At 48.5% G+C, this 24,622-nt stretch overlaps 1 protein-coding gene across 1 annotated transcript in view; it reads right to left on the reverse strand.

Moving 5' to 3' along the window:
• The window catches only part of LOC130483142 (methyl-CpG-binding domain protein 1-like), a 50,145-nt gene extending 26,431 nt beyond the window's left edge, over nt 1-23,714 (reverse strand). Inside the window, exons 1-10 of the mRNA XM_056856013.1 lie at nt 23,568-23,714; nt 20,133-20,247; nt 19,439-19,480; nt 17,512-17,843; nt 15,807-15,892; nt 6,255-6,295; nt 4,184-4,327; nt 3,910-4,044; nt 1,635-1,685; nt 399-470 (exon numbers count right to left, since the gene is read on the reverse strand). Of these exons, the coding sequence (XP_056711991.1) occupies nt 399-470; nt 1,635-1,685; nt 3,910-4,044; nt 4,184-4,327; nt 6,255-6,295; nt 15,807-15,892; nt 17,512-17,843; nt 19,439-19,480; nt 20,133-20,247; nt 23,568-23,677 (1,128 nt within the window). The 5' untranslated portion in view covers nt 23,678-23,714. The remainder of the gene's footprint in view (nt 1-398; nt 471-1,634; nt 1,686-3,909; nt 4,045-4,183; nt 4,328-6,254; nt 6,296-15,806; nt 15,893-17,511; nt 17,844-19,438; nt 19,481-20,132; nt 20,248-23,567) is intronic.
• Between the last annotated feature and the right edge of the window lie 908 nt (nt 23,715-24,622).

The raw sequence follows: 24,622 nt of genomic DNA on the forward strand, positions 1-24,622 counted from the left end.
GGCCTCATCTAACTTCCCTCCTAGGAGCAGGGCATTATGATGCCCACTAGCTAGGGTTGCCAGGTCCCTCTCTGCCACCAGCGGGAGGTTTTTGGAGTGGAGCCTGAGGAGGGCGGAGTCTGGGGAGGGACTTCAGTGCCACAGAGTCCAATTGCCAAAGAGGCCACTTTCTCCAGGGGAACTGATCTCTATTGTCTGGAGATCAGTCGTCAAAGCGGGAGATCTCCAGCTAGTACCTGGAGGTTGGCAACCCTACCACTAGCTTACTCTGCCCTGCAACTTTATGGTATTGGGGGTGGAGAGAAAGAAGAAAAATTCAAGCCCCAGATTACGCTGCATGCGCGCGCGCGCACAGACACACCCCGATCTGAACCACAGGCACATCCGGAGCCACTCACTGTTGCTGATGCCGGCCGCTTCTGCCGCCGCCGTCGCACTTGGGGGAAGGTATCCTTTGGCAGGGAGGCTTCCTGGTGTTAACCGGGAAAGAGCCAGGAGAGGCTGTTAAGGCACAGCACTCCTGGGGGGGGGGACGCACACACAAGACCACGAGGCGACTCCCAAAGACCACCCACAAAATTAGACTGGGCCATGCACAAGCCTGCATCCCCGCATCACTGCCGCTCATGTCAGCCGCTGAGCCAACAGGTCAGGACCCTACTGCTCTAAGAAGGGACCTTTTATAGCGCGCTGCAGGAAATGCTTATTCCTCCCCACGTGCTAAATCATGGAATCATAGAGTTGGAAGGGACCATACAGGCCATCTAGTCCGACCCCCTGCCCAATGCAGGATCAGCCTAGAGCATGGGTTCTCAACAAGGGGGGAATTTCCCCCTGGGGGGGAATTTTAGGGTTCCGGGGGGGGGGATTGGGACCACTATTCAGCAAAGTGTGATGTCCTGTAGATTATGTACAATCTGGAAAATTGTAGTTTGTTTTTCATTTAATCTGCGACATTCAATAACGTTTATGACTATCTTGGGAAGGGGGGAATTATATTCTGAACAATGGTGAAAGGGGGGAATGGAGCGAAAAAGTTGAGAACCACTGGCCTAGAGCATCCATGACAAGTGCTTGTCCAGCCTCTGCTTAAAGGCTGCCAGCGAGGGGAAGCTCACAACCTCCCTAGGTAGCCGATTCCACTGCCAAACAACTCTTACAGTAAAGAAACTTTCTCCTAATATCCAGCCAGTACCTTTCCTCCCGCAATTTATACCCATTATTGCAAGTCCTGTCCTCTGTAGCTAACAGGAACCGCTCCCTGCCCTCCCTGCCGTTCAGATACTTAAAGAGAGCAATCCTGTCCCCCCTCAACCTCCTCTTCTCCAGACTGAACATTCCCAACTCCCTCAGCCTTTCCTCGTAGGGCTTGGTCTCCAGGCCCCAGATCATCCTTCTCACTCTCCTCTGCACCCGCTCGACTCTGTTTGATCAAAAGGGAAAGGGAGCAGGAAGGAGGCCAGAGATGGATTCCCAAAAAACAAAGAGGGCATGTGTGTACAGCACTACAAAACCACAGAGAAGGAGAGAAGAGCAGGCAGAGGTTAACAGTACAGAGTTAGCAAGAAGATGCCAAGAAGGGGGGAGATGCCGAACCGGAGGGCGGGGGAGAGACACACATTGCATTCACTCACCACCATAAGCTTCTTGGAGCTGTAGCCATCCTTCTTAGGCGGGATCTTCTTCTGGAAGGAAAAAGAGCAGCTTACTGGCAGAGTCGGGGGCGCAAGCCGCAAAACGCGTCCCAGGATGGGGCGACCCACAGAGGCAGAGAGCAGCAGTTGTGCTAAACAGCACCTGTTGAGGCTTAGATTCCTGTTCTAGGATAGGGGAGATGGGGCAGCATTGGTTGGGGCTGAGAATTGCTAAAAAAAAAATAGCTCCAGGTATATGATGATGATGATGAAGAGGAGGAGGAGGAGAAGAAGAAGAAGAGGAGTTGGTTTTTATATGCCAACTTTCTCTACCACTTAAGGGAGACTCAAACCGGCTTATAATCACCTTCCCTTCCCCTCCCAGCAACAGAAACCCTGTGAGGGAGGTGGGGCTGACAGAGCTGTGACTAGCCCAAGGTCACCCAGCTGGCTTCATGGGTAAGAGTGGGGAAACAAATCCAGTTCACCAGATTAGCCTCTGCCGCTCAAGTGGAGGAGTGGGGAATCAAGAAAGTTCGCCAGATCAGACTCCACTGCTTCAAACCACGGCTCTTAACCACTACACCACGCTGGCTCTCAGGGAAAGTTAGCACGCACTGTTAGAAATATCTATTGGTCGTAATACTGGACAATATGGAATGTGGAAATATTAGTAGAAACGACAGAGGAGAATTATGTAAGCTGCTTTGTGTACCAACTGGAGAGAATGGCGGGTTATAAATGAAGTAAACATATCATTAAAAAAATCTCCTTCTGCCCTGAGGTATCTCTCCAACAATGGGGAACCTTATGGATGAAAGATAAAATTTACAGCAAGTCAAATATTAAGAGAAAGTTGGTATAAGATGTATTATCGATGGTATATTACCCCAAAGGATATTGAGAAGATGGATAAGAATTATACTGGGAAATGCTGGAAATGTAAAGAAATGGATGGTACCTTCTATCATATGTGGTGGACGTGCAAAAGACCCAAAAAAACTGGAAAGAAATACATGGTGAAATCCAGAAAAATCTTAAAAATAAAATTTGCTATGGAAGCCAAGAGTATGCTATTGGGCATTTTGCCCAAAAACATTCCAAAACTGTTTAGATACAGAAGAAGAGTTGGTTTTTACATGCTGACTTTCTCTACCACTTAAAGGAGACTCAAACCGGCTTACAATCACCTTCCCTTCCCCTCCCCACAAGACACCCTGCCAGGTGGGTGGGGCTGAGAGAGCTCTAACAGAGCTGTGACTTGCCCAAGGTCACCCAGCTGGCTTCGTGTGTAGGATTGGGGAAACAAGTCCAGTTCACCAGATTCCCCACTCCTCCACATGAGCAGCGGAGGCTACTCAAACCCAGTTCTCCAGATTAGAGTCCACCGCTCCAAACCACTGCTCTTAACCACTACGCCACGCTGGCTCTCTATACGATAATGGCGGCCAGTTATATTTGAAACAATATAACTTGGGCACCATGTCAGGGACCTCTGGCCAACTCTGACTGGCAACTGAATACAGACTCCTCTTGTAATTATATCCAAATGTGCACAGAAATTGTGCACACAAATAGTAACTAAATGCTAAGAAGTGTATTATGTATCTTAAATACATCCAATTTACACATAATTTTTTACTTCAATACAATATAGCATCCAAAATCATCAAGGTAAGTTCAAAAAGATCCAAATACTATCCTTTCTTACATTTCAGGGATCTCAGGCGAGTTTCAAGGTAGAAGAGGAAGACAGCTTCTTTCCCTTTTATGAATCTAATAATTCTTCTATATTGTTTCTTACTTCTGATCCTATAGCATTATTCTGGCGTACTTCATGGACCTTCCTAATGCCAGACCTCAGGCTTCAACTTGTATACCCAGTACACACAGTGTCAGTTCCTGGTAAGGATACTGCTATATTGTATTGAAGTACAAAAATTATGTATATATTGGATGTATTTAAGATACATAATATACTTCTTAGCATTTAGTTACTATCTGTGTGCCCTTCTGTGCGCATTTGGATGCAACTCTGACTAGCAGCAGCTCTCCAGGTTCTCAGGCAAAGGTTTTCCACATCACCTGTTGCCTGGTCCTTTTAAGCGGAGATGCCAGGGATTGAACCCGGGACCTTCAGCATGCAAAGCACAGGCTCTTCCACTGAGCCACAGCCCCTCCCTCCTTCCTTTAATTTCCATCCTGCTTCAATTATTCCCTCACCACCACGCTGAACTCCCTCCAGGGCGCACGCCCAGCCAAGACAGGAACACACCTTGCGCCGGAGACAGCGGCGCTTGAGACACTTCCACTGACGCTTCATGCCCGGCTTCTGCCTCCGCACACAGATGTAACAGCTGCCGCAGTCTTCGGTTATTTTGCAGGCCTGGCACATGCCACATTCGAGACCCTGCGAAGAGGGTTGGAAATGGGGACGGACAGTTAAGGCTTCCGACACCTGGGGCTGAAGAAGGGGGCTGAGCATAAGGAACCGCAGAAGAACCGGAAAGGGGACCCGAAGGAGGAACAAAGCAGGGAGTAGCCAGTACCTTTTTGACAATCCTCAGGCATCGTCGCAGCAGGCATTTGATGCCAATGCGGAGCTCGGGGCTCTTGGCTCGCACGACACACACTGTGCAGATGCCGCAGTCCTGAGACATCTGGCAGGCTTGGCACACCCCACAGCCAACTTGCTGCAAGGGCAGAGGGGGGTGGGGTGAGCAAGGGATCTAGGGAAGGAAATTTCGTGACCCCCCTGCTGCTTCCGGGCGGCACGCGTTATAGAGCCCAACCAGCCAGGCTGCTCCCGCCGAGCGAAAGAGACCCCCTTTGCCTCCGTCGCTCCAATTTGCAGTCCTAACTGCCCCGAAGCCACATTATTTTTAAAAAGAGATGCTCGCTGCAGAGTCAGATATTGGCCCAGTTTGGCTTTTCTCAACCTTTTTGCCCTTGCGGAAGCCTTGAAATAATATTCATGTCTCAGAGAACCCCTATGCAGGATTACATGTGATTTACGTATTATTAGCCCATTCATCACTATTTCTCGTGGAACCCCCACGATTTCTCATGGACCCCTAAGGTTCCAGGGAAGCCTGGTTGAGAAACGCTGGTCTGGCTGGACCAGTGCCTAGCAGCAGCTGTCCGGGATCTGAGACCCCCAGAAAGGACTGGCTGCTGAAGGTTTTTTAATCCAAAGATCCCCCGGTACCAGTGCGGGGATCCCTCCCGTGTAAACATGAACACATGAAGCTGCCTTGCACTGAATCAGACCTTTGGTCCATCAAAGTCAGTATTGTCTACTGAGACCGGCAGCGGCTCTCCAGGGTCTCAGGTAGAGATCTTTTCACGTCACCTACTTGCCTGGTCCCTTTCACTGGAGATGCCGGGGATTGAACCGGGGACCTTCTGCATGCCAAGCAGATGCTCTACCGCTGAGCCATGGCCCCTTCCCAAACATATCTTTTGGCACAGTATTATGGCCCCTCCCCTGAAACGTAATCATCCCAGAATTCTGCTGTTACATACAGCTCCCAGCAGCCTCCTAGCCTGGGGACTGATCGTATCCCTACTTACTTGGCTTTCGGCATCGTTTGATCAAGGCCCTTCGCGACACCGCACAATTCCCTTCCTGATACAAAAGTCCGGAGGCCCCCACTGCCTCCCAATGACCAGCTACACACTGTAGTACCTCTGGCTCCCAGCCACAGTATTCAGTACCCATCCCGTGCTGTGCTGAACCAGCTCTGGCATTTTGACTACAAGTATTATTTTTTTCAAAGGGCTGGCTGTTTCCAGGCTAGACAAAGTGGGTAATTATGTCGTTTGAACTGATAAGGAAAGTGGCATTGAAAAGACAACACTTCTTCCACCAACTGGATGTTAAAACCAGCCTCTGAAGCCATTCCCTTTCTGTGTGCACACACAGAGGAGGGTTTTAAAGCACCAATGATGAAGAAGAAGAGTTGGTTTTTGTATGCCGACTTTCTCTCCCACTTAAGGAACAATCAAACCAGCTTACAATCGCCTTCCCCTTCCCACAACAGACGCCCTGTGAGGTAGGTGGGGTTGAGACAGCTCTTATACGAGCTGTGACAAGACTCATAGAATCATAGAGTTGGAAGGGACCACCAGGGTCATCTAGTCCAACACCATGCACAATGCAGGAAATTCACAACTACCTACCCCCATATCTACCCCCCCCACTAGCCCGGTGATGTATGTTTTACACCAAATGCCTCTGGTTAGTTGACCTATCTGTACTTTTAAAATCCCTGCATGACAGCTCCATGAGAGATATACCAGGCGGTGCGTGTGTAATTCAATAAAGAAATCCCATTCTTGCATGTACAGGGTTGGACCCAGACAATCTGCACCAATTCACCGTTTCCACTGCAGATTCCTCCCCTTGTGTCAATTCCTTGGGTCCCCTCCCCGTCCCCCCCAAAGAACAGTGGGGTGGGAGAGGGGAGGAGGGGAGGCAGGAAAGTTCTGTTCTGCTGATGGCATAGTTAGGCTGGATCTGACCCACTGGTAGTCCTTCTGACCAAAGAAACAGCAGGGTTCCGTCTTTCAATGCCAACATTTAAGCGAACAAAATTATGGCTAAGGCCTAGATCTCACCTTGAAATATCTCTGCTCGCGGTTGAAGTCTCTTCTCTGAGCTAAACGGGATGGGAGAAGGGGGAAAGAATTAAGATGTGAGAGAGAACAAGACCAACCCTACTGAGGCACTCAACTACACAGGAAGAGAACCCAAGCTAAGGATAAGCTAAGAGAGCAAAGCCTGTAGGAATCTGCCCCAATCCAAAATTCCCATGCATCTTGAATACATGAACACATGAAGCTGCCTTATACTGAATCAGACCCTTGGTCCATCAAAGTCAGTATTGTCTACTCAGACCAGCAGCGGCTCTCCAGGGTCTCAGGCAGGGGTCTTTCACATCACCTACTTGCCTAGTCCCTTTAACTGGAGATGCCAGGGATTGCACCTGGGACCTTTTGCATGCCAAGCAGATGCTCTACCACTGAGCCACAGCCCCTCTCCATAGCTCTCCAGGGTCTCAGGCAGAGATCTTTCACATCACCTACTTGCCTAGTCTCTTTAACTGGAGATGCCGGGGATTGAACCTGGGACCTTCTGCATGCCAAGCAGATGCTCTTACCACTGAGACACAGCCCCTCCCCTGACCTCTCTTGACCTGCTCTTCGCTACTTCCGAGACGCGAAAGATACACGATGTACAGTAAAAATAGTGTTGCTTACCTGTAACTGTAGTTCATCGAGTAGTCTTCTGTGCAGTCCCACATGGGAACTGTACATGAGCAGCCCAGGCAGCCCATGTGGGACTGCACAGAAGTTACGACAATGAAAAACAGTGTTGCTTACCTGTAACTGTTGTTCATCGAGTAGTCTTCTGTGCAGTCCCACATGGGAATTGCGCATGCACAGCCCAGGCAGCCCATATGGGACTGCACAGAAGCTACGACAATGAAAAACAGTGTTGCTTACCTGTAACTGTTGTTCATCGAGTAGTCTTCTGTGCAGTCCCACATGGGAACTGGACTTGCGCAGCCCAGGCAGCCCATGTGGGACTGCACAGAAGCTACGACAACGAAAAACAGTGTTGCTTACCTGTAACTGTTGTTCATCGAGTAGTCTTCTGAGCAGGCACACATGGGAACTGCACATGAGCAGTTCCCATTTGGGGCTACACAGAAACTGTGATGATGAAACACAGCTGCTGCAGGCTGACACTGCCAACATCCTTTATGCCAACCAGTTAAAAACTGGTGTTTTTATCTGAACGTAGAGCCTGGATCTCATGACAACAGACGGTTTTGCCTGTAGCCAAGCAGTGGACCTCCTCCAAGCCTGTGCTACCTGGAGATACGTGTTACCGCCATTAGACAGGAGTCAAGCCCAGACGTTATGGACAGAGGCCCCGCACTAGCAAGAAGGAAGAACCAGAGGGAATCCATTTTCTCTCTGTGCCCAGATCGTGTCTCAAGCAGCTGTCATTTTGCAAGAGAAGACCTGACACGTACGCAGTCATTACCCCACCCTCCACCCCTCCATCTGCATGACTAACGACTCATCGGAAGCCTCTGAGATAGCAGCGGCCAGAGATCGCACCTCAGGCAACCAGGAAGTGATTCACCCCGGAAGCAGCTGTTTCCACCTTTGTGTCAAACTCAATAAACCCATCAACGATTGTCTCCCGGACCTCCCAGAACTGCGCAAAGCCCATAGGTTCTAGTTAGCCCGTCTCAATCACCCCCTGCCCCACCCCAGTAGCCGACCATTAGAGTCATTATCACCTTTTGTTCACACTGGGAACCACCAGGGGGAAAACCCAACTTCCCCCACCCCAGAAAGAGAGTATATCTGGGCTCACTCTCATCCATACACCAGCTCTCGCTCTCTCCCTCACACACTCGCTGTTATTCTGTCGGTCTGGGTAGCAATGCCAGACCACACAGCTCCCCAGCCTCGCTGGTTAAGCCAAGGGAATCCCTACCCCTTCCCCCTCCTTTAGCCGCATGGAATCTCGGAAATCTGCTTCTGGACCAGGTGCAGTATTACCCGTCTGCAGAAGGCCTGACACATTGGCAAATGTCTCTACTCCTTTGACACCTTTGATTTCTAGACTCTGTATGTTGAGTGCGTGTATGTTATTTTTGCATGCGTGTGTGAACATATAATTTGAGTAAAATTCTTTTAAACCTAATTCCATTGCTTCTGCCTCATTTTCTGGTCATGGTATGGACTCTGGTAGACAAAGGTTGCATCCTGCTTAAGTTATGTCCAGTGCCGGTTATTGAATGGTAATTCCCCCATATAATAATTCGTAACTGGGCATTTTGGCTAACAGATTGATGAAGGATGCGGGCAAAACTGCACGTCTGAATGCAACGCTAGCTGACACGCGGGCATTTCAGGAGCGCAGACGTAGAAGAAAGTCCGTGACCTTAAAATTAGGTGTGTATGTGTGTTACTGTGTAATTGGCTCTAGCGAGCACTATCTTGTGGGTTGGCTCTTCCCCTCTTTACCACCTTCAACTGAATGATCCAGCTGCCCATCGGAGGCCAGATTCTCTGAGTTTTCCGACATTGCAAGGGGGTTGTTCAGTGAAGTCCTGGGAACCACCTCTCAAAAGAGACTCCCTTCTCCGAAATCTATCTGGTTGGGTTTTGCAGTGTAGGGAACGCACGTAGACAACTTGCACCTACACATAGGCATATATAAAATCCCTGTCTCATAGGGACCTCTTCGTCGTTTTTGAAAACTTTTGCGATAGATTTTTGGAAAAAGGTTTTTGTTCACTTTTAAAAACCTCTTTAAAGAGTGGAGTCAAGCTCCGTAATTCGGTATGGCACCGACCCTTCGCAGAGAAGGAGAGCGATAACTCAATAATCCAGGGAATCCTGCACTCTTCTTTCCTGGCAGAGGCAAGCTCTGGCCGTGACTGTCTCTCGCTCCTGACGAGGAGTGTAGTTTAGGTGAGTGGAAGCATCTAGTGTGAGGACTAACCAAAACCTAGAACGAAGGAAAGGCCACTCCCGCTATGCATAGGCACGAAAGGATAAGCTTTCGTTGCCTCCGGGTCTGATTAGACACAGCTGCTATTCAGAACCCCCACTGGGACCAAAAAACAGGGCTGGTATTTGGTCCGGGGAACGTAAGACAGACAGAGCTGCTGCTTGCCCCCTCCCCCCGAATGCTGACAGAGCTTCAGCACAAAAAAACCCGAGGATCACAAGTCAGACAGAGCTGCTGCTTGCCCTCTGAAAACTAACAGAGCTGCAGTCAAATTGCAGACAGACAGAGCTGCTATTCAGGAACCCACCCACCCCAACCGGGATCAAAAAAAGCAAGCTCGGCAAGACACCGTCCCCTCAGAGCTAGGGGGAGCTACCTATATTTTGATCCTGGGAGAGCAAGTCAGACAGCGCTGCTGCTTGCCCTCCAAAGACTGCCAGAATCGCAGAAGAAACCCCCCTCAAAACCCAGGGAACAAGAAAGCCGGAATGGAGCTCCTGGTAACCCTCAGTCAGGAAAGGATCAGAAGAGAAGGAGGCGCAGTAATCCCTCTCCCTCTCTTGCTCCTGTTGAATCAAACGGGCCCCGGGTTGTAGAAACACCCGGAGAGGGAAAAGGGTGCTTGCGAAAATATCAAATTTGGAAATGTAGTGATTGTAGCTCAGTTTAAACTCCCGAACCTCCCTCCCTGCTGAGCTGCTAACCCACAGCCAGCAAGGGCATGCCCTTGTGTTAATTTCCACTTGGATCCCAGAATTGTGTGCGAATGCTAATCCCCCAAAGTTCTGGGAGGGCAGAAAAATCTGTTGTTTTATTTGCATTATGGTTTAAATATAGGATATAAGTTCTGCTATTTTTCTTTTGAGTATTACTGCGCAGTAATGTCTGCTCCGTTTACTTCCTTTTAGCGCATCTTGAAAACTGTTGATTGTGTTTCATAAACTGTATTTGAAGTGGCCCTTGCCACCTTTCTCAATTTTGAAATTCAAAAGGGGCTGGGAAGAGTCCCGTGGGCTCTGCTCTCCACCCCCACCCCCCATCCTTTGCCTGTATGTTGGTGGAAATTGAATGTTATAGTATGTAGAAAGGGGGTATGGAGAAGAAAGTATTTGGAAAGTGGTAATTAAAGGGATGGCTACTGCCTGAGGCTGCAGCTCAGAGCACACATGCCACAGAATGGGATGTCTGATAAGAGAATCGGTGAAAGGTTTTTGAATTGCGCTAGAATAAGATGGTCTCAGAATGGTGACTATGTGTTAGTTTTCCAGTCTTTAAGTAAAATTGTATTTACTTGCTCTATTGAAAATGATAGGAGTGTACCTACACACCCTGATTCTTCCTCTTTCCACCAATGATTTTTCTGCTCTATATGGGTAATGTGGGGTCTCACACCTCCTATTGCTCCCCAACCTCCCTTTACTCTGGGGAATAGTTGCTCCTATCAAGGGCAGACTTTTCCTTTGGTTAACTTCTATTCTGATTCTGGAGTATTACAGATTAAGTTCTTGTTCCAATTTGGTAAATGATGAGATTTGTATAGCATGGGACTTAAAGCAATCCCATGGAAGTTTTGTCTGTTTGGTTTTTGTGTTAAGCCATTGTAACTTATCTGGATGCTTTCCCTTTAAAATTACAGAGTGCTCCAATTGTGCTCTAATTCTTCAAGGTATCATGAAGGAGGGCAAGCCCCGGAGCTTTTGTCCTGCCCCCCTTCATGCTCAGGTTTTGCCTCATTACCAGGCGCTATGTTTGCCTCACGCTGCAAAGCTGGGGGATTTTGCGTGTGCATCTCGCTGTCCAACGACTCTCTGTACATGCGCAAAAACACGGGTCCCTTTTGCCTTTCACCTTCATTTTTCTATAGGAGTTTTCATGCTTGGCTGACCCCCCGCATGTCCCTGCAATATCCCCATGGATTTCTAATGTACATGGGGCATCATAGCTTTATTTTGGAAGTTAGTTTTTTTGTTTGTTTTTTTAATGGGTTTAAAGTTTTCACTAAAATGGAATGCAACCCTTGAGCCCCTGGACTCAAGGAATTTTCATGGCGAGAGACTTACCCTGTCTTTGGTCTCTCCTCCTTACTGGCTGTGTCACAATAGGATCACACAGTTCTTTTTTTGTATTGCTCTATTATTATTTTTGCCAAATGTTTTGAACATTACAATTGTAGCTGCCTTGCCATATAGCACTCTGTACATGCACAGAGGAATCATCACCTTTATTGTCCCTATTGTGACCGTTTAACACTTTCATTTCCTGATGCTATCGCTTGTGTTTAGGCCCCCTGGGGCTTCTACTCAAATTTATTCCAGCATGTTTCTTTCCTCCTTTTAAGAGACACCCTGCCAGTCGTTCCCTCTGCTAAATCCTTTTTCTCTGAGCCTTATGTCGCAGAGAAAAAGAGGGGGGGGAGACATCCTTTTTTGTCTTATTCCACTTCGCTCTATTGTCTTATCTTAAGTCAGTTTCAACCATTTTTGGGAACACTTCCTTCCCTTTTGAATTATGGGGTGCCTCTAAAATTGTAGTCAACGGGTGTTTTTATATTCTTCAAGTATTATGGGAAAGGGGACAAGCCCCAAAGTTTGCTTGTCCTGCTCCCTTCACTAATTGGTCCGGTCCTCTTTTGCTGCCAAATCTGCAAAATTGTCTCATTGGAAGTTTTTTTGGCACTGTTCAAAAGCGTATTTAATTTTTGCCATTTGTCCCTTCTCATCTACTTAATTGCTCTTCTTCACTCTAGTCTGTCCGCTGTAATGCTATCTCCATTTCTGCAAGCCTGTGTGTGGATTACTTACCCCACATGTGGAAAAGACCTCTAGGATTTAACTTGTCTTACATGAACTTTGATATTACCTATCTCTCTACCTAATCTAAATAGCCATGTTTTTCTCTGCGACTCGGCCCCCCCAGTTTGGGCCTGAGCGCAAGCGCACTGGGTCGCCCCTTTACCCTTCTTCAGCTCGCTTTTTAACTAGATGGACGCCTCGGCTGCAGCCTTGTCTAGGTTGCACTTTGCACATGCCCAGTGTCACCACACAGCCTCCCAGCGTGGGACGCATCTCAAGAATGCACTCCACCGCCACTCAAATCCTATCCTCTTCACGCATTCAGAGGAAATAAGGGGGGGAGAGATACCCGGTTGATACCCGATTTTGTTTTTATAATTTTAATTTTTATTAGATAATATCCGAGTTTGGTTTTTTTTTTTTTGGGAAGCCCTGATTTTTTTTATTGCTATTGATTACTTTGGTTTTATTGTTATTACTTCACATTCACATGGACTGCCTGGACCCAGCTCCTTCATTCCCTTATGTGCCAGCCAAATGGCCAACAGGGATATGGAGAGGGCGGGAGAAAAGCAACCCACACCTGGAAGTTCCTTCCCCTCCCGTCTGTTTTTTATGCGAGCTTAGCAATTTTTTTGTCCGCCAACAGCCCAGGAAAACGGGAAGAGGAACTCCTCTTCCTCTATATACAGCGATCAGTTTTATGTCTGTTTAATACAATGTGTACTGTTTTTTGTGAAGTTATGTCAATCCAATTAAGGCTGCTCAGTTATACTGGTCTTTATCATTTGGACATCTGCCTGCTTTTAGTAACCAAGCAGCATCTCTCTCCTTGGGAAGCAAGGGACGGAGAAAAACAACAGTTCGTAATCAGGCTTTAGTTAACTGTACTACTCTGTTCTCAGCAGCCGCTGTTAATTATGCATGCCTCGCTAGCCCATTCTTCTGGCTAGATTTCTCCCTGCAAAGGTCCTTTCTACCCAAAGAATGGATTGCATTAAGCTATCTCCGCATCAATGATTTTTTTTGTCTGCCCTGCTGCAAAGCAGAGCTCTAGTGAAGAACCTCTCCAGCCACTAATGTGTCTAAGTTCTATCCTTTAGCATGCAGGTCTCTGCTCTCAGGCCACCGCAGCTACTGATGGACCTCCCTGCTGCATGCTCCTCCATTGTTCCTCTATGCCATCTCCTGAAGGGAGACTCCAGGTCTGCAGGGACACTGGTCAAACTCCTGCAGCCACCCTGCTGGCTCTGTGCTCTTCCAGGCTACTTGGGGAGGGAGGACAGTCAACGTTGGGCTTACAAGGACACATGTGGGAGGGAACAACTGAAAGATCCATCATAAGTGACTTTGTATTTCAATGCTGATCGGGCATGTTTAGTCTTTGTATTTCTGTTTTAAACAAGTATCTCACCTCCCACAAAAGTGGGCACCGGACCACCTCTCCCGAAATTTTTCTTTGTTCATTTGTTTTGTTTCGTTCGCTTGTCTATAAACCAGAACAGAAATGGCCATAGAAGCGCCACTGGTTTAACGTGTTTTAAACTTGTAAAATGTTTTTTTTTCCATCTGCGCCTCTGTACTGTTACCAACATGCATTGCGCCCTAATGATCTGCATAAGACATTCCCTCCTGGGAGACTCCAAAAATCTGGATTCCCTACACTCACTATCCCCTTTTCAGGATATAGCTAGCGTTGCATTCAGTTCTGTGTAACCCTAATATATGCGCGCTGCTGTAATTGGTTCAAGCGAGACCCTGTGCTGACATTCTTATCCAGGGCTCCCCCTTTTGCCAACCTCCCGTTCAGACCTGAACACTCCAGGAAGACACCTGCTGATTGAACGGCTGTTGCAGTTCCAATAGCCCTCGCCTCCAAGAGAGACCATTCTCTATGTTGCCTACTCTCTCACCTATTAAGTTACGTGGGGGTGGTGGCCCAAGGAGGGTGCTCAGAGGGAGTGACCGGCTTTATCATACTCTCTGTGCAATAATGGATTGCGAGGGACTGCCCCTCACAATCAGTGGATTCCTGTAAATAGTTGGGAACCTAGGGTGCCCCATGCCAAATGTTCTGTATGTGTGTATAAGTTTTTGTTTTGTTGCCCAGAAGCTAAGTTGTGCCCCAGTCTAGACAACTGGAGTATGTAACCATTCAAGCTTAAGACCCTAGTTTGCGAACGACTAGAGACACACACTCTTTTAGGTTTTCATTAAAAAAATTTCTCTCAGCATTTTTTTTGTGTGTGTAACGTTGTCACGTAAATCAATCCCCACGCCCCCTCGGTCTGACTTTCCCATGTCAGCCCCCGAGGAAGGTGAAGGGAGCCAAAAAAACTACACAAGCCCAGCCCGAGCCGCTCGAGACAAATGTTGCCAAGTCCAGCCGGCAGTACTCAAAGAAATCGCCAAGCCCAGCCCTCCTCCAGACGGTGCGCTTTGAGCGCTCTTGGACTCGGGGGGGGGGGGTTAATAAAGCAATCACCGAGAAAACAGTGGGTAGTTTAAAATGTAATTTATTTGTTTTTGCTGTGCTTGTAGTGTATTTTGTTTTGCGAAATTGCTCCCTTTGCAACCGTTGCAATATTGTATGCACACCCCTTTTTAGGATGATCCGTGGTTCCATGCGCTGTCACCGTAATCTGGTCCTGGGTTTTTAGCTTAATAAATGTGGTTCCCGCCACCATGGGTTTGCGCAACCCGGGTCCGGCTTCTCCAGTCAAGATCTCCTCAACCGATGTGTGTCGCCATTTCGACAGAAGTCTCTACGGCGACAAGGGAGGGAATTGTAGCCAAGCCGTGGCCCTCCTCCAAGCCTGTGCTACCTGGAGATTGTGTCTCCAGCAGCTGTCATTTCGCAAGAGAAGACCTGACACGTACGCAGTCATTACCCCACCCTCCACCCCTCCATCTGCATGACTAACGACTCATCGGAAGCCTCTGAGATAGCAGCGGCCAGAGATCGCATCTCAGGCAACCAGGAAGTGATTCACCCCGGAAGCAGCTGTTTCCACCTTTGTGTCAAACTCAATAAACCCATCAACGATTGTCTCCCGGACCTCCCAGAACTGCGCAAAGCCCATAGGTTCTAGTTAGCCCGTCTCAATCACCCCCCTGCCCCACCCCAGTAGCCGACCATTAGAGTCATTATCACCTTTTGTTCACACTGGGAACCACCAGGGGGAAAACCCAACTTCCCCCACCCCAGAAAGAGAGTATATCTGGGCTCACTCTCATCCATACACCAGCTCTCGCTCTCTCCCTCACACACTCGCTGTTATTCTGTCAGTCTGGGTAGCAATGCCAGACCACACAGCTCCCCAGCCTCGCTGGTTAAGCCAAGGGAATCCCTACCCCTTCCCCCTCCTTTAGCCGCATGGAATCTCGGAAATCTGCTTCTGGACCAGGTGCAGTATTACCCGTCTGCAGAGGGCCTGACACATTGGCAAATGTCTCTACTCCTTTGACACCTTTGATTCCTAGACTCTATGTTGTGTGCGTGTATGTTATTTTTGCATGCGTGTGTGAACATATAATTTGAGTAAAATTCTTTTAATCCTAATTCCATTGCTTCTGCCTCATTTTCTGGTCATGGTATGGACTCTGATAAGACAAAGGTTGCATCCTGCTTAAGTTATGTCCAGTGCCGGTTATTGAATGCTAATTCCCCAATATAACAATTCGTAACTGGGCATTTTGGCTAACACGCCATCTTGCCCTATGACTTCTTAGCTTACTGGACAGGGCTGTATACTGCCCCTCAAAGGTCACAAGATGCCTTACAGTGCTGGAAAAGACCACCACTTCCCTCCCCTCCCCTCCGCTGCCCCAGGCACCAACCTCTGCAGTCTGGGCAGAGCCAACGGCAGCGCCTCTGGGATGGAAGCATCACTCCTGGGAACTGGCCTTGACAGCTGGCGCAGCACCTGGGAAGAGGAAAGACGTCGAGTGTTAAGCAGGGGCAACTCCATCGCTCAACAGCAAGGCATTTTTGGCCCTACTGGGTTGGCTGTGCCAAAAGAAAGCTTTGCCGTAACACAGCATGGCCAGATTAAAGAAGAAGGATTGGTTTTTATACTCTGCTTTTCTCTACCTTTTGAGGAGTCTCAAGCCAGTTTACAATCACCTTTCCCTCCCCTCCCCACAACAGACACCTTGTGAGGTAGGTAGGGCTTAGAGAATTCAGTAAGAACTGCCCAATGACACCCAGCAGGCTTCATGTGGAGGAGTGGGGAAACCAACCCGGTTCACCAGAGTCGAGTCGCCACTCATGTGGAGGAGTGGGGAATCAAACCAGGTTCACCAGAGTCAAGTCCACTGCTCATGTGGAGGAGTGGGGAATCAAACCCGGTTCTCCAGATTAGAGTCCGACGCTTTTAACTGCTACACCACTCTGGCTTCCAACGCCATCTAAGACAACTAGCGTGAGTGGGACACTTTCTGTCCAGGTGCTGCCTAATGCGCTTAAAAGCCAGTGTGGTGTAGTGGTTAAGAGCAGTGGTTTGGCACAGTGGACTCTAATCTGGAGAACGGTGTTTGATTCCCCACTCCTCTACATAAAGCCTGCTGGGTGACCCTGGGCTAGTCACAGCTCTCTCTCAGCCCCACCTACCTCACAGGGTGTCTGTTAGGGGGAGGGGAAGGGAGATGATTGTAAGCCAGCTTGATTCTCCCTTAAAAACCAACTCTTCTTCTTAAAAGAACATTAAAATACACACACACATGCCCAAAAGTAACATTTCAACCATTCACAGTGCATTTTGTTTTCAACTAAAGCCGGCTCTGCAGAGCAGACTGGCAACAGCTGACGCTCTTGCTGAGTGCTGCTGAACACTCCTGAAAAGGTAACGTAGGAGTAAACAACCAGGTTCTTGAGGATTATGGGGACTAGGAACAAGAGAGCAGTTTAGCCCTCCAACACTCTTTGCACTTTCCTTTGCAGGCACGGCAGATCAGCGCTTTGTGTATTTTAAAAGCGCCGACTTATGGCGACCCCTTTTGGGGTTTTCATGGCAAGAGACTAACAGAGGTGGTTTGCCAGTGCCTTCCTCTGCCCAGCAGAATACCCTGGTATTCCTTGGTGGTCTCCCATCCAAATACTAACCAGGGCTGACCCTGCTTAGCTTCTGAGATCTGACAAGATCAGGCTAGCCTGGGCCATCCAGGTCAGGGCAGCAGAAAGCTACCGGGACAGATATCAACGAAGCTCTTGTCTGTGGGAGTGAAAGACTGCCAGCAACAAACGGCTCTTCTAGCCTCAGTCTTTCATAGTATAGAATCATAGAGTTGGAAGGGACCTCAAAGGTCATCTAGTCCAACTCCCTACACAATGCAGGAAATTCACAACTACCCTCCCATCCACACTCCCAGTGACCAATATTCCATGCCCAGAAGACAAAAAAAACCCTTTAGGATCCCTGGCCAGTCTAGTCTGGAGGAAAATTGCTTCCTGGCCCCAAAGTGGTGATTGGCGTAAGAACCAAGGAAGGGTACCAAGGGAGGCTACACATTGCGACAAGGAGGAAGAGAGTGACAAAAGACTCACGCAATTGTTTCCTCGGGGATGATTTCTGGCATCGTCGCATCTCCCGTTTGGCCTTCAGTGAGGATGGGGGGAGGATGTTTCCGATACCGTCGTTTGGGGGGTTTGGGGGTTAACGGATCTGTAGGAGGGTTGGGGGTTAACTGATCTGTGGGAGCTGGAGGCTCCAGCTGCGGGGTTGGAATACTGGCAGGGGTCTCAATTGGGATCTCCAGCTCGAGCTTCGGAGGATTCTCATCCAAAGGCGGCTGAAATTCGGGCAAGTCGGAAGGTTTCTTGAGTGGAGGGGTGGCTTCAGCCAGAGAAGGGAGTCGCCTCTTGCTACCCTTCTTGACCTGCAGGCAGGAGAAACAGACATGGCCATCAACCACATGATATGCGTTGGGCGACACCAAGCAACAGATTTGTCCACATGCAGGCTTTTGGTAACGACAGAGATTTGCAAAGCATGTGGCTCTACCTTTTTAGGGGGGTGGAAAGGAAAGGAAGGGACAGCGGCTAGAGGAGATGCAAGTTTCTCCTTGACACCAGCACAACACAGGGGCCAACAGACAGTAGGCCCACTTTATAGAACACATGAAGCTGCCTTATACTGAATCAGACCCTTGGTCCATCAAAGTCAGTATTGTCTACTCAGATAGGCAGCAGCTCTCCAGGGTCTCAGGCAGGGGTCTTTCACATCACGTACTTGCCTAAGTCCCTTTAACTGGAGATGCTGGGGATTGAACCTGGGACCTTCTGCATGCCAAGCAGATGCTGTCCACTGAGCCACAGCCCCTCAATTAACCTCCCAATGTGTTGTCAGCATCAGAGGATGTTTGGACGCCATGTGTTCAAGAAGTGAACTCTTTCCTTTCCAGAAGCGCTCTGCTTCCCTTGAATCCCAGTATAAAGGATTTTCAAACCATTCACCAGACCAATGTGGAATTCCTCCTACCTCATTCCTTTACTACCTCTGCCCCAGGTTAAGAAAAGAAATGCTAACAGACAGGGTAGCTTTGTTCTCTCTCATCTCCATAAACCCATCCTTGTTCTTGGCATTAATCTGAAATACTACCGCACTGTGTACTTAAACTCATCAATGTGAATGAGAACACTACCTTTGCCAATAACTATACATGGGGGAAGGGGGAATCCTGCCCTTTTTATAGCCCCTTTCAACCACGCCAAAGTAAGAGTTATGACAGAAGGCAAGTACATTTCATGCTACGTGTCCTCAATTTGCACCTCCGCAAGATCCATGCAGTGTTGTTTTTGGAAGACTCGGCCACAGTGAAGTCTCAGAAACATGGCTTATGTGGAAGTTTCAAATAGGGCTGTGCATTCAGATATGCTGAATTCCCATCTTCTGTCGGAAACAACTGAAAACTTCATTGGATAGATGGGGGCACCCCCTTTGGGGGCCTATAAAATCAGACCCCCTAACTCAAACTTCACCAAACTTGGGGGGTTCTTCTAAGGAGAGTCGCCTGCAGCTATATGGCAAATTTGGTGCCTCTGCCTTGAAAAACAGCCCTCCCCAGAGCCTCAAAAAAATTCCCCATAGATTTTAATGGACTCAAGAATTTTCAGAAAGTCGAAAAAACCCTGAAAATACCCATTTACTGGAATGGGTATTTGGCTTTTTTTGGCTTTTCCGAAAATTTTTGGGTCCAATAAACCCGAATCCAAAAAATACCGGGGGGGGGGGGGGGGATTGGTGCGCAGCCCTAGTGTCAAACACACTGCAAAGGTTTCGTTACCATAGACGTAATCAGTAGGGATCTTATTTCCTTCTACCCAGCTACACAGAAGCTTCTTCCAACTGTCAAAAGCGCCCACATTTCTGGCATTCTCTCCTCTTCACCCTCACCCACACCATACTGTTTCCTAGGCATCGTTCAACCCAGGCGTCGCGCAGCTTCAGCATCAAACTGTCGACACAACTCACCTTCCGGTGGCTTTCTGCAACAGGCGGAGGGGGTGGAGCGGGCTGCACCAGAAGAAAGAATGCAGAGCAAACAGTTAGGTTCCAGGTTCTATTGGGATCTTGGCTGCTTATCAGTTAATTCTGAGTTCAGAGAGCTAGCACAGTCCAACTGACGAGATGTGAAATCATGGTCTGCACTAATCTAACCGACCTGTAATTCCAGATGTCACAACAAAACGGACCAACAGCAGGCTGGAATGTATCATCAATGCACCAAGTTTCTATAGACACAGAAAGAGGACATCTCGCCCAAGCAAGTGCAGATAACACATTTGGCTCCCTCCAACAGAGTTGAACACATGAACACATGAAGCTGCTTTATACTGAATCCCTTGGTCCATCCAAGTCAGTATTGTCAACTCAGACCGGCAGCGGCTCTCCAGGGTCTCAGGCAGAGGCCTTTCACATCACCTTCTTGCCTAGTCCCTTTAACTGGAGAGGCGGGGAATTGAACCTAGGACCTTCTGCATGCCAAGCAGATGGTCTACCACTGAGCTATGGCCCTTCCCACTGAGCTACGGTTCTTAAAATACATGGTATGACTACAAGAAGTCAGCTGGACATCCGTTCTCCATTGTGAATGCAATCGCAGGTGGCCAATTCACTTATAAAGACCACCTCTGCTACCTCAGCCAATGCTATCTGGAATCAGTACCTCGGCATTCGGCTCAATGAAAATGCCTTTCTTGAAATCAAAGTCGGTCAGGTCCCTCGTACACCCCAGCAACCGCGTCAGCTCCACTCTGCTACGGACCTTCTCTCCTCTCGGGCTAGGAGAAGACAGAAACAGCTGTTAGAGATATTTTAAAATATATGGATGCTTCTAAAAAGTGACAATTACACAGCTCCTCTTCAGGTGAAGAGGAAGAGTTGGTTTTTATATGCTGACTCTCTCTACCATTTAAGGAAGAATCAAACCGGCTTACAATCACCTTCCCTACCCCTCCCAACAACAGACACCCTGTGAGGTAGGTGGGGCTGAGAGAACTGTGACTATCCCAAGGTCACCCAGCCTGGCTTCATGTGGAGGAGTGGGGAAACCAACCCAGTTCACCAGATTAGCGTCCGTATTTCGGATCTTCCCGGATTTTGGAATATTTGCATATACATAATGAGATATCTTGGGGATGGAACCCACATCTAAACACAAAATTCATTTATGTTTTGTATATGTTTTATATACACTTTATGCACATAGCCGGAAAGTGACTTTAAACAATATTTTTTAATAATGTTGTGTACATTGAACCATCAGAAAGCAAAGGTGAGAGAGGCTTGGCAAACTGCTGAGGGCCTGTGAGTAATGCCTGCGTGTCGGCTTGAAACTTCCAGTTTTCGGGCCATTCCGGTTTTTGAATGTCTAGTTAAGGCATACTCAACCTGTATGTTAATTTTCCATTGCCTGGATGGTCTTACATCTATCCAACTATTTAGCATTTTATATAGCATCTCTCTCAAGTGTTCACCAATTAGCATGGTTCAAATGTAATGCAAAGCCACGGTATGCGCTAGCCGAGGCATTTCAAAAGCGCAGAAAGGCTGCAGTTTACACTTATGACCCAGCTGCCTCCAGAATTCCAGGTTGTTGTCCCTGGCCACTGGCAATCCTCACTGTGCATGAAAGTTGTTAACAATGGTTGCAGAAATTCTCTCCCCACATTTTAACATTTTGTCTCCCCCCACACATATTTAGTGTACCGTATTTTTCCATGTATAAGACGACATTTTTTTCTTTAAAATTTTGCCCCAAAATTGGGGGTTGTCTTATACATGGAAGCCGGCTAGGGCCGCCAGCCAGGGCCACCGGCCAAGGCCACTGGCCTCTTTCCCCGCTCGCTCTCTTCTCCGCCCGTCGGAAAAGAGCGAGCAGAAGAGTCTTGTTGCCCTGGCCGGCTGGCGTCTGGCATTCAAACCGGTTGCCACCCACCTGGGCTGGGTGGGTGGTGACCGGTTTGAACGCTGGACGCCGGCCGGCCTGGGCGACAGGATTCTTCCGTTCGCTCTCTTCCCCGCCCAACAGCTGAAAGGCAGGGAAGAGAGTGAGTGGGGAAGAGAGTGAGCGGGGAAAGAGGCCGGTGGCCCTGGCCAGCCAGCATCCGGCGTTCAAACCAGTCACTGCTGGCCCCGCCTGCCAGCTGTCCCCGGCCTCTTTCCCTGCTCGCTCTCTTCCCCACCCGACAGCTGACAGGTGGGGAAGAGAGCGAGTGGCCAAAGAGTCCTGTCGCCCTGGCCGGCCAGCATCTGGAGTTCAAATCAGTCGCCACCGCCCCGCCCGTCAGCTGTCAGGCGGGGTGGCCGGTGGCCAGTTTGAACGCCAGACGCTGGCTGGCCAGGGTGACAGGACTCTTTTGCCCCCATGTATAAGACAACCCCTATTTTTTTCTTAATTTTGGGTTCAAAAAAATAGGGGTCGTCTTATAGACGGAAAAATACGGTACTTATTCGTTTCTGTATTTTATCCTATAAAATATATAAAACATATATAAATATATATAAAACATAAATGAATTTCATGCTTAGACTTGTGTCCCACCCCCCAAGATATCTTTAATCAGGAGAACCACATCTCCAAAATATCTTTAATCTAGAGAACTGGCTTTGATTCCCAACTCCTTTACATGAGCGGCGGACACTAATCTGGTGAACCAGGTTGGTTTCCCCACAGCTACACATGAAACCAACTGGGTGACCTTGGGCTAGTCACAGCTCTCTTTCAGCCCCACCGACTTCAAAGGGTGTCTGTTGTGGGGAGAGGAAGGGAAGGTGATTGTAAACTGGCTTGATTCTCCCTTAAGTGGTAAAGAAAGTTGGCATATAAAAACCAACTCTTCTTCATTATGCATATGCAAAAACTCCAAAATATTCCAAAATACGGAAAGATCCGAAATACAGACCACTTCTGGTCCCAAGCAGTTTGGATGAGTGATACTCAACCCGTCCTATGAAGAAGCAGGCAGCTTATGCAAAACAAGAAGCAGAATGCTTGCTTCCAAGGAAAGCAGAAAGACTCAAGAGTGGGGTGGAAACCACCACTTGGGAGACTCCAGAATTCTCTGTACGTCTCAATCTACAATAACCTATATTATTGTATATTATGCATAATTATAGGATGGGGGAGACTTGTCTGAGCAGTAGTGTGTGTGAAAAGGATCTTGGGGTCTTAGTAGACCAAACACTGAACATGAGTAAGCAGTGTGATGCAGTAGCTAAAAAGGCAAATGCGATCTTGAGCTGTACCAACAGAAGTATAGTGTCCAGATCACATGAAGTGATGGTACTGCTTTACTCTGCTCCGGTTAGACCTCACCTAGAGTACTGTGTTCAGTTTTGGGCACTGCAATTTAAGAAAGATGTAGACAAGCTGGAACGTGTCCAGAGGAGGGCAACAAAGATGGTAAAGGGTCTGGAGACCAAGTCCTATGAGGAAAGGTTGAAGGAGCTGGGTATGTTTAGCCTGAAGAGGAGAAGACTGAGAGGGGATATGATAACCATCTTCATATACTTGAAGGGCTGTCATAGAGAGGAGGGTGCCGAGTTGTTTTCTGTTGCCCCAGAAGGTCGGACCAGAACCAACAGGTTGAAATTAAATCAAAAGAGTTTCCATCTAGACATCAGGAAGAATTTTCTAACAGTCAGAGCAGTTCCTCAATGGAACAGGCTTCCTCGGGAGGTGGTAAGCTCTCCTTCCCTGGAGGTTTTTAAGAAGAGGTTGGATGGCCATCTGTCAGCAATGCTGATTCTATGATTTTTGGCAGATCACAAGAGGAAGGGCATCTTGGACATCTTCTGGCCATGGAGTAGGGGTCACTGGGGGTGTGGGGGGGAGGTAGTTGTGAATTTACTGCATTGTGCAGGGGATTGGACTAGATGACCCTGGTGGTCCCTTCCAACTCTATGATTCTATATCCTTTGCATCTCGGAACACCCATGGAACCTTCCCCATGGCAGGAACAGATTAGACGGCCATCTCCTAGGGTACCCCCTTCCCCAAGGATGAACCCTTATGGGAGTGAAGGCTCTTCCTAACCCCCCCCCTCCGCCAGCTACACACACACACCTCTTTTCCAAATACGACCTACGCAAGCATTACCTTACGTAATAGGTATCCGATTGTCCTGGTCTTGATGCATTTCTGCGCAAGACTTCACGGCGCTGCCAGCCGGGCCCCAGGGAGGGGCAATCCACCCAGCCTTCTGTCATATCGCTGGGCCAGGGCAGAACGCAGGGTGGTGGGACCAGTGCTGAAAAAAGGATGGGAGACAAGGAAGGGTCATCATGGGGGTAATGATCATTCCCTGACAATCGGAAACAGGTACACCTGGAGGTCAAGATGGCAAGGAGATTGCAAAAAGAATCCGCAAATGCATTCCCAGGGGCGCTCGAGCCAGGAAAGCTCCGGAGCTGTGTTCATACCGTGCTCCATTGTATGTCTCCCTGTGCTTACACAGTTTCCAGGCCAATATGGTAACCCTGCCATACCATTCAACGGCTTGAGAACCACCAGACAGTGATTTGTTAGTTTTAAAACGACAAGTTTCTATCCCTCTGAAGAAAGGTGAGGATTCAGATGGGCTAAGTGAAGCCCAAGAAGTTAAAAGAGGCTGGAGCTGTCTTCTGTCAATCCCTGACATCCACCAAGGCTCTAGACCAGGGGTGTCGAACTCAATTGTTACAAGGGCCGGATATGACATAAATGTCACTTAGTCGGGCCAGGCCATGCCTCACCAGCCCAGACTGAGAGTGGAATGGCTGCTTCGGCTGGCTCACGGGCCGGATAAAAGTTCTCAAGGGGCCGGATCCGGCCCGAGGGCCTTATGATTGACACCCCTGCTCTAGAAATTTCCCTCCTCCCATTACGCATGCCTTGTAAACCTACTGCAAATTTTTTGTTTACTACAACTTATTTCTGCGTGACACAGCTTCCTCGGAGCAGGGCACGCAGCCGTGCATATCGAAGACAGGCTGCGCAAGAACAGCTCTACATTTCAAGCCCTTTCCTTAGGCAAGCGGATTCTCTGCCCCTCCTCAAGTTGGAAAGGGGCCCAAGAGTCTGTGTTTACAGGCTGTAACGAATGAATGCCTTCAAGCTTTCGAGACACACACACACACAAGTCTGGATAAACAGCAGAATTGCACGGAGCTGAC

The sequence above is a fragment of the Euleptes europaea genome, chromosome 1 (genome assembly GCF_029931775.1).
Source record: "Euleptes europaea isolate rEulEur1 chromosome 1, rEulEur1.hap1, whole genome shotgun sequence".
NCBI lineage: Eukaryota > Metazoa > Chordata > Lepidosauria > Squamata > Sphaerodactylidae > Euleptes > Euleptes europaea.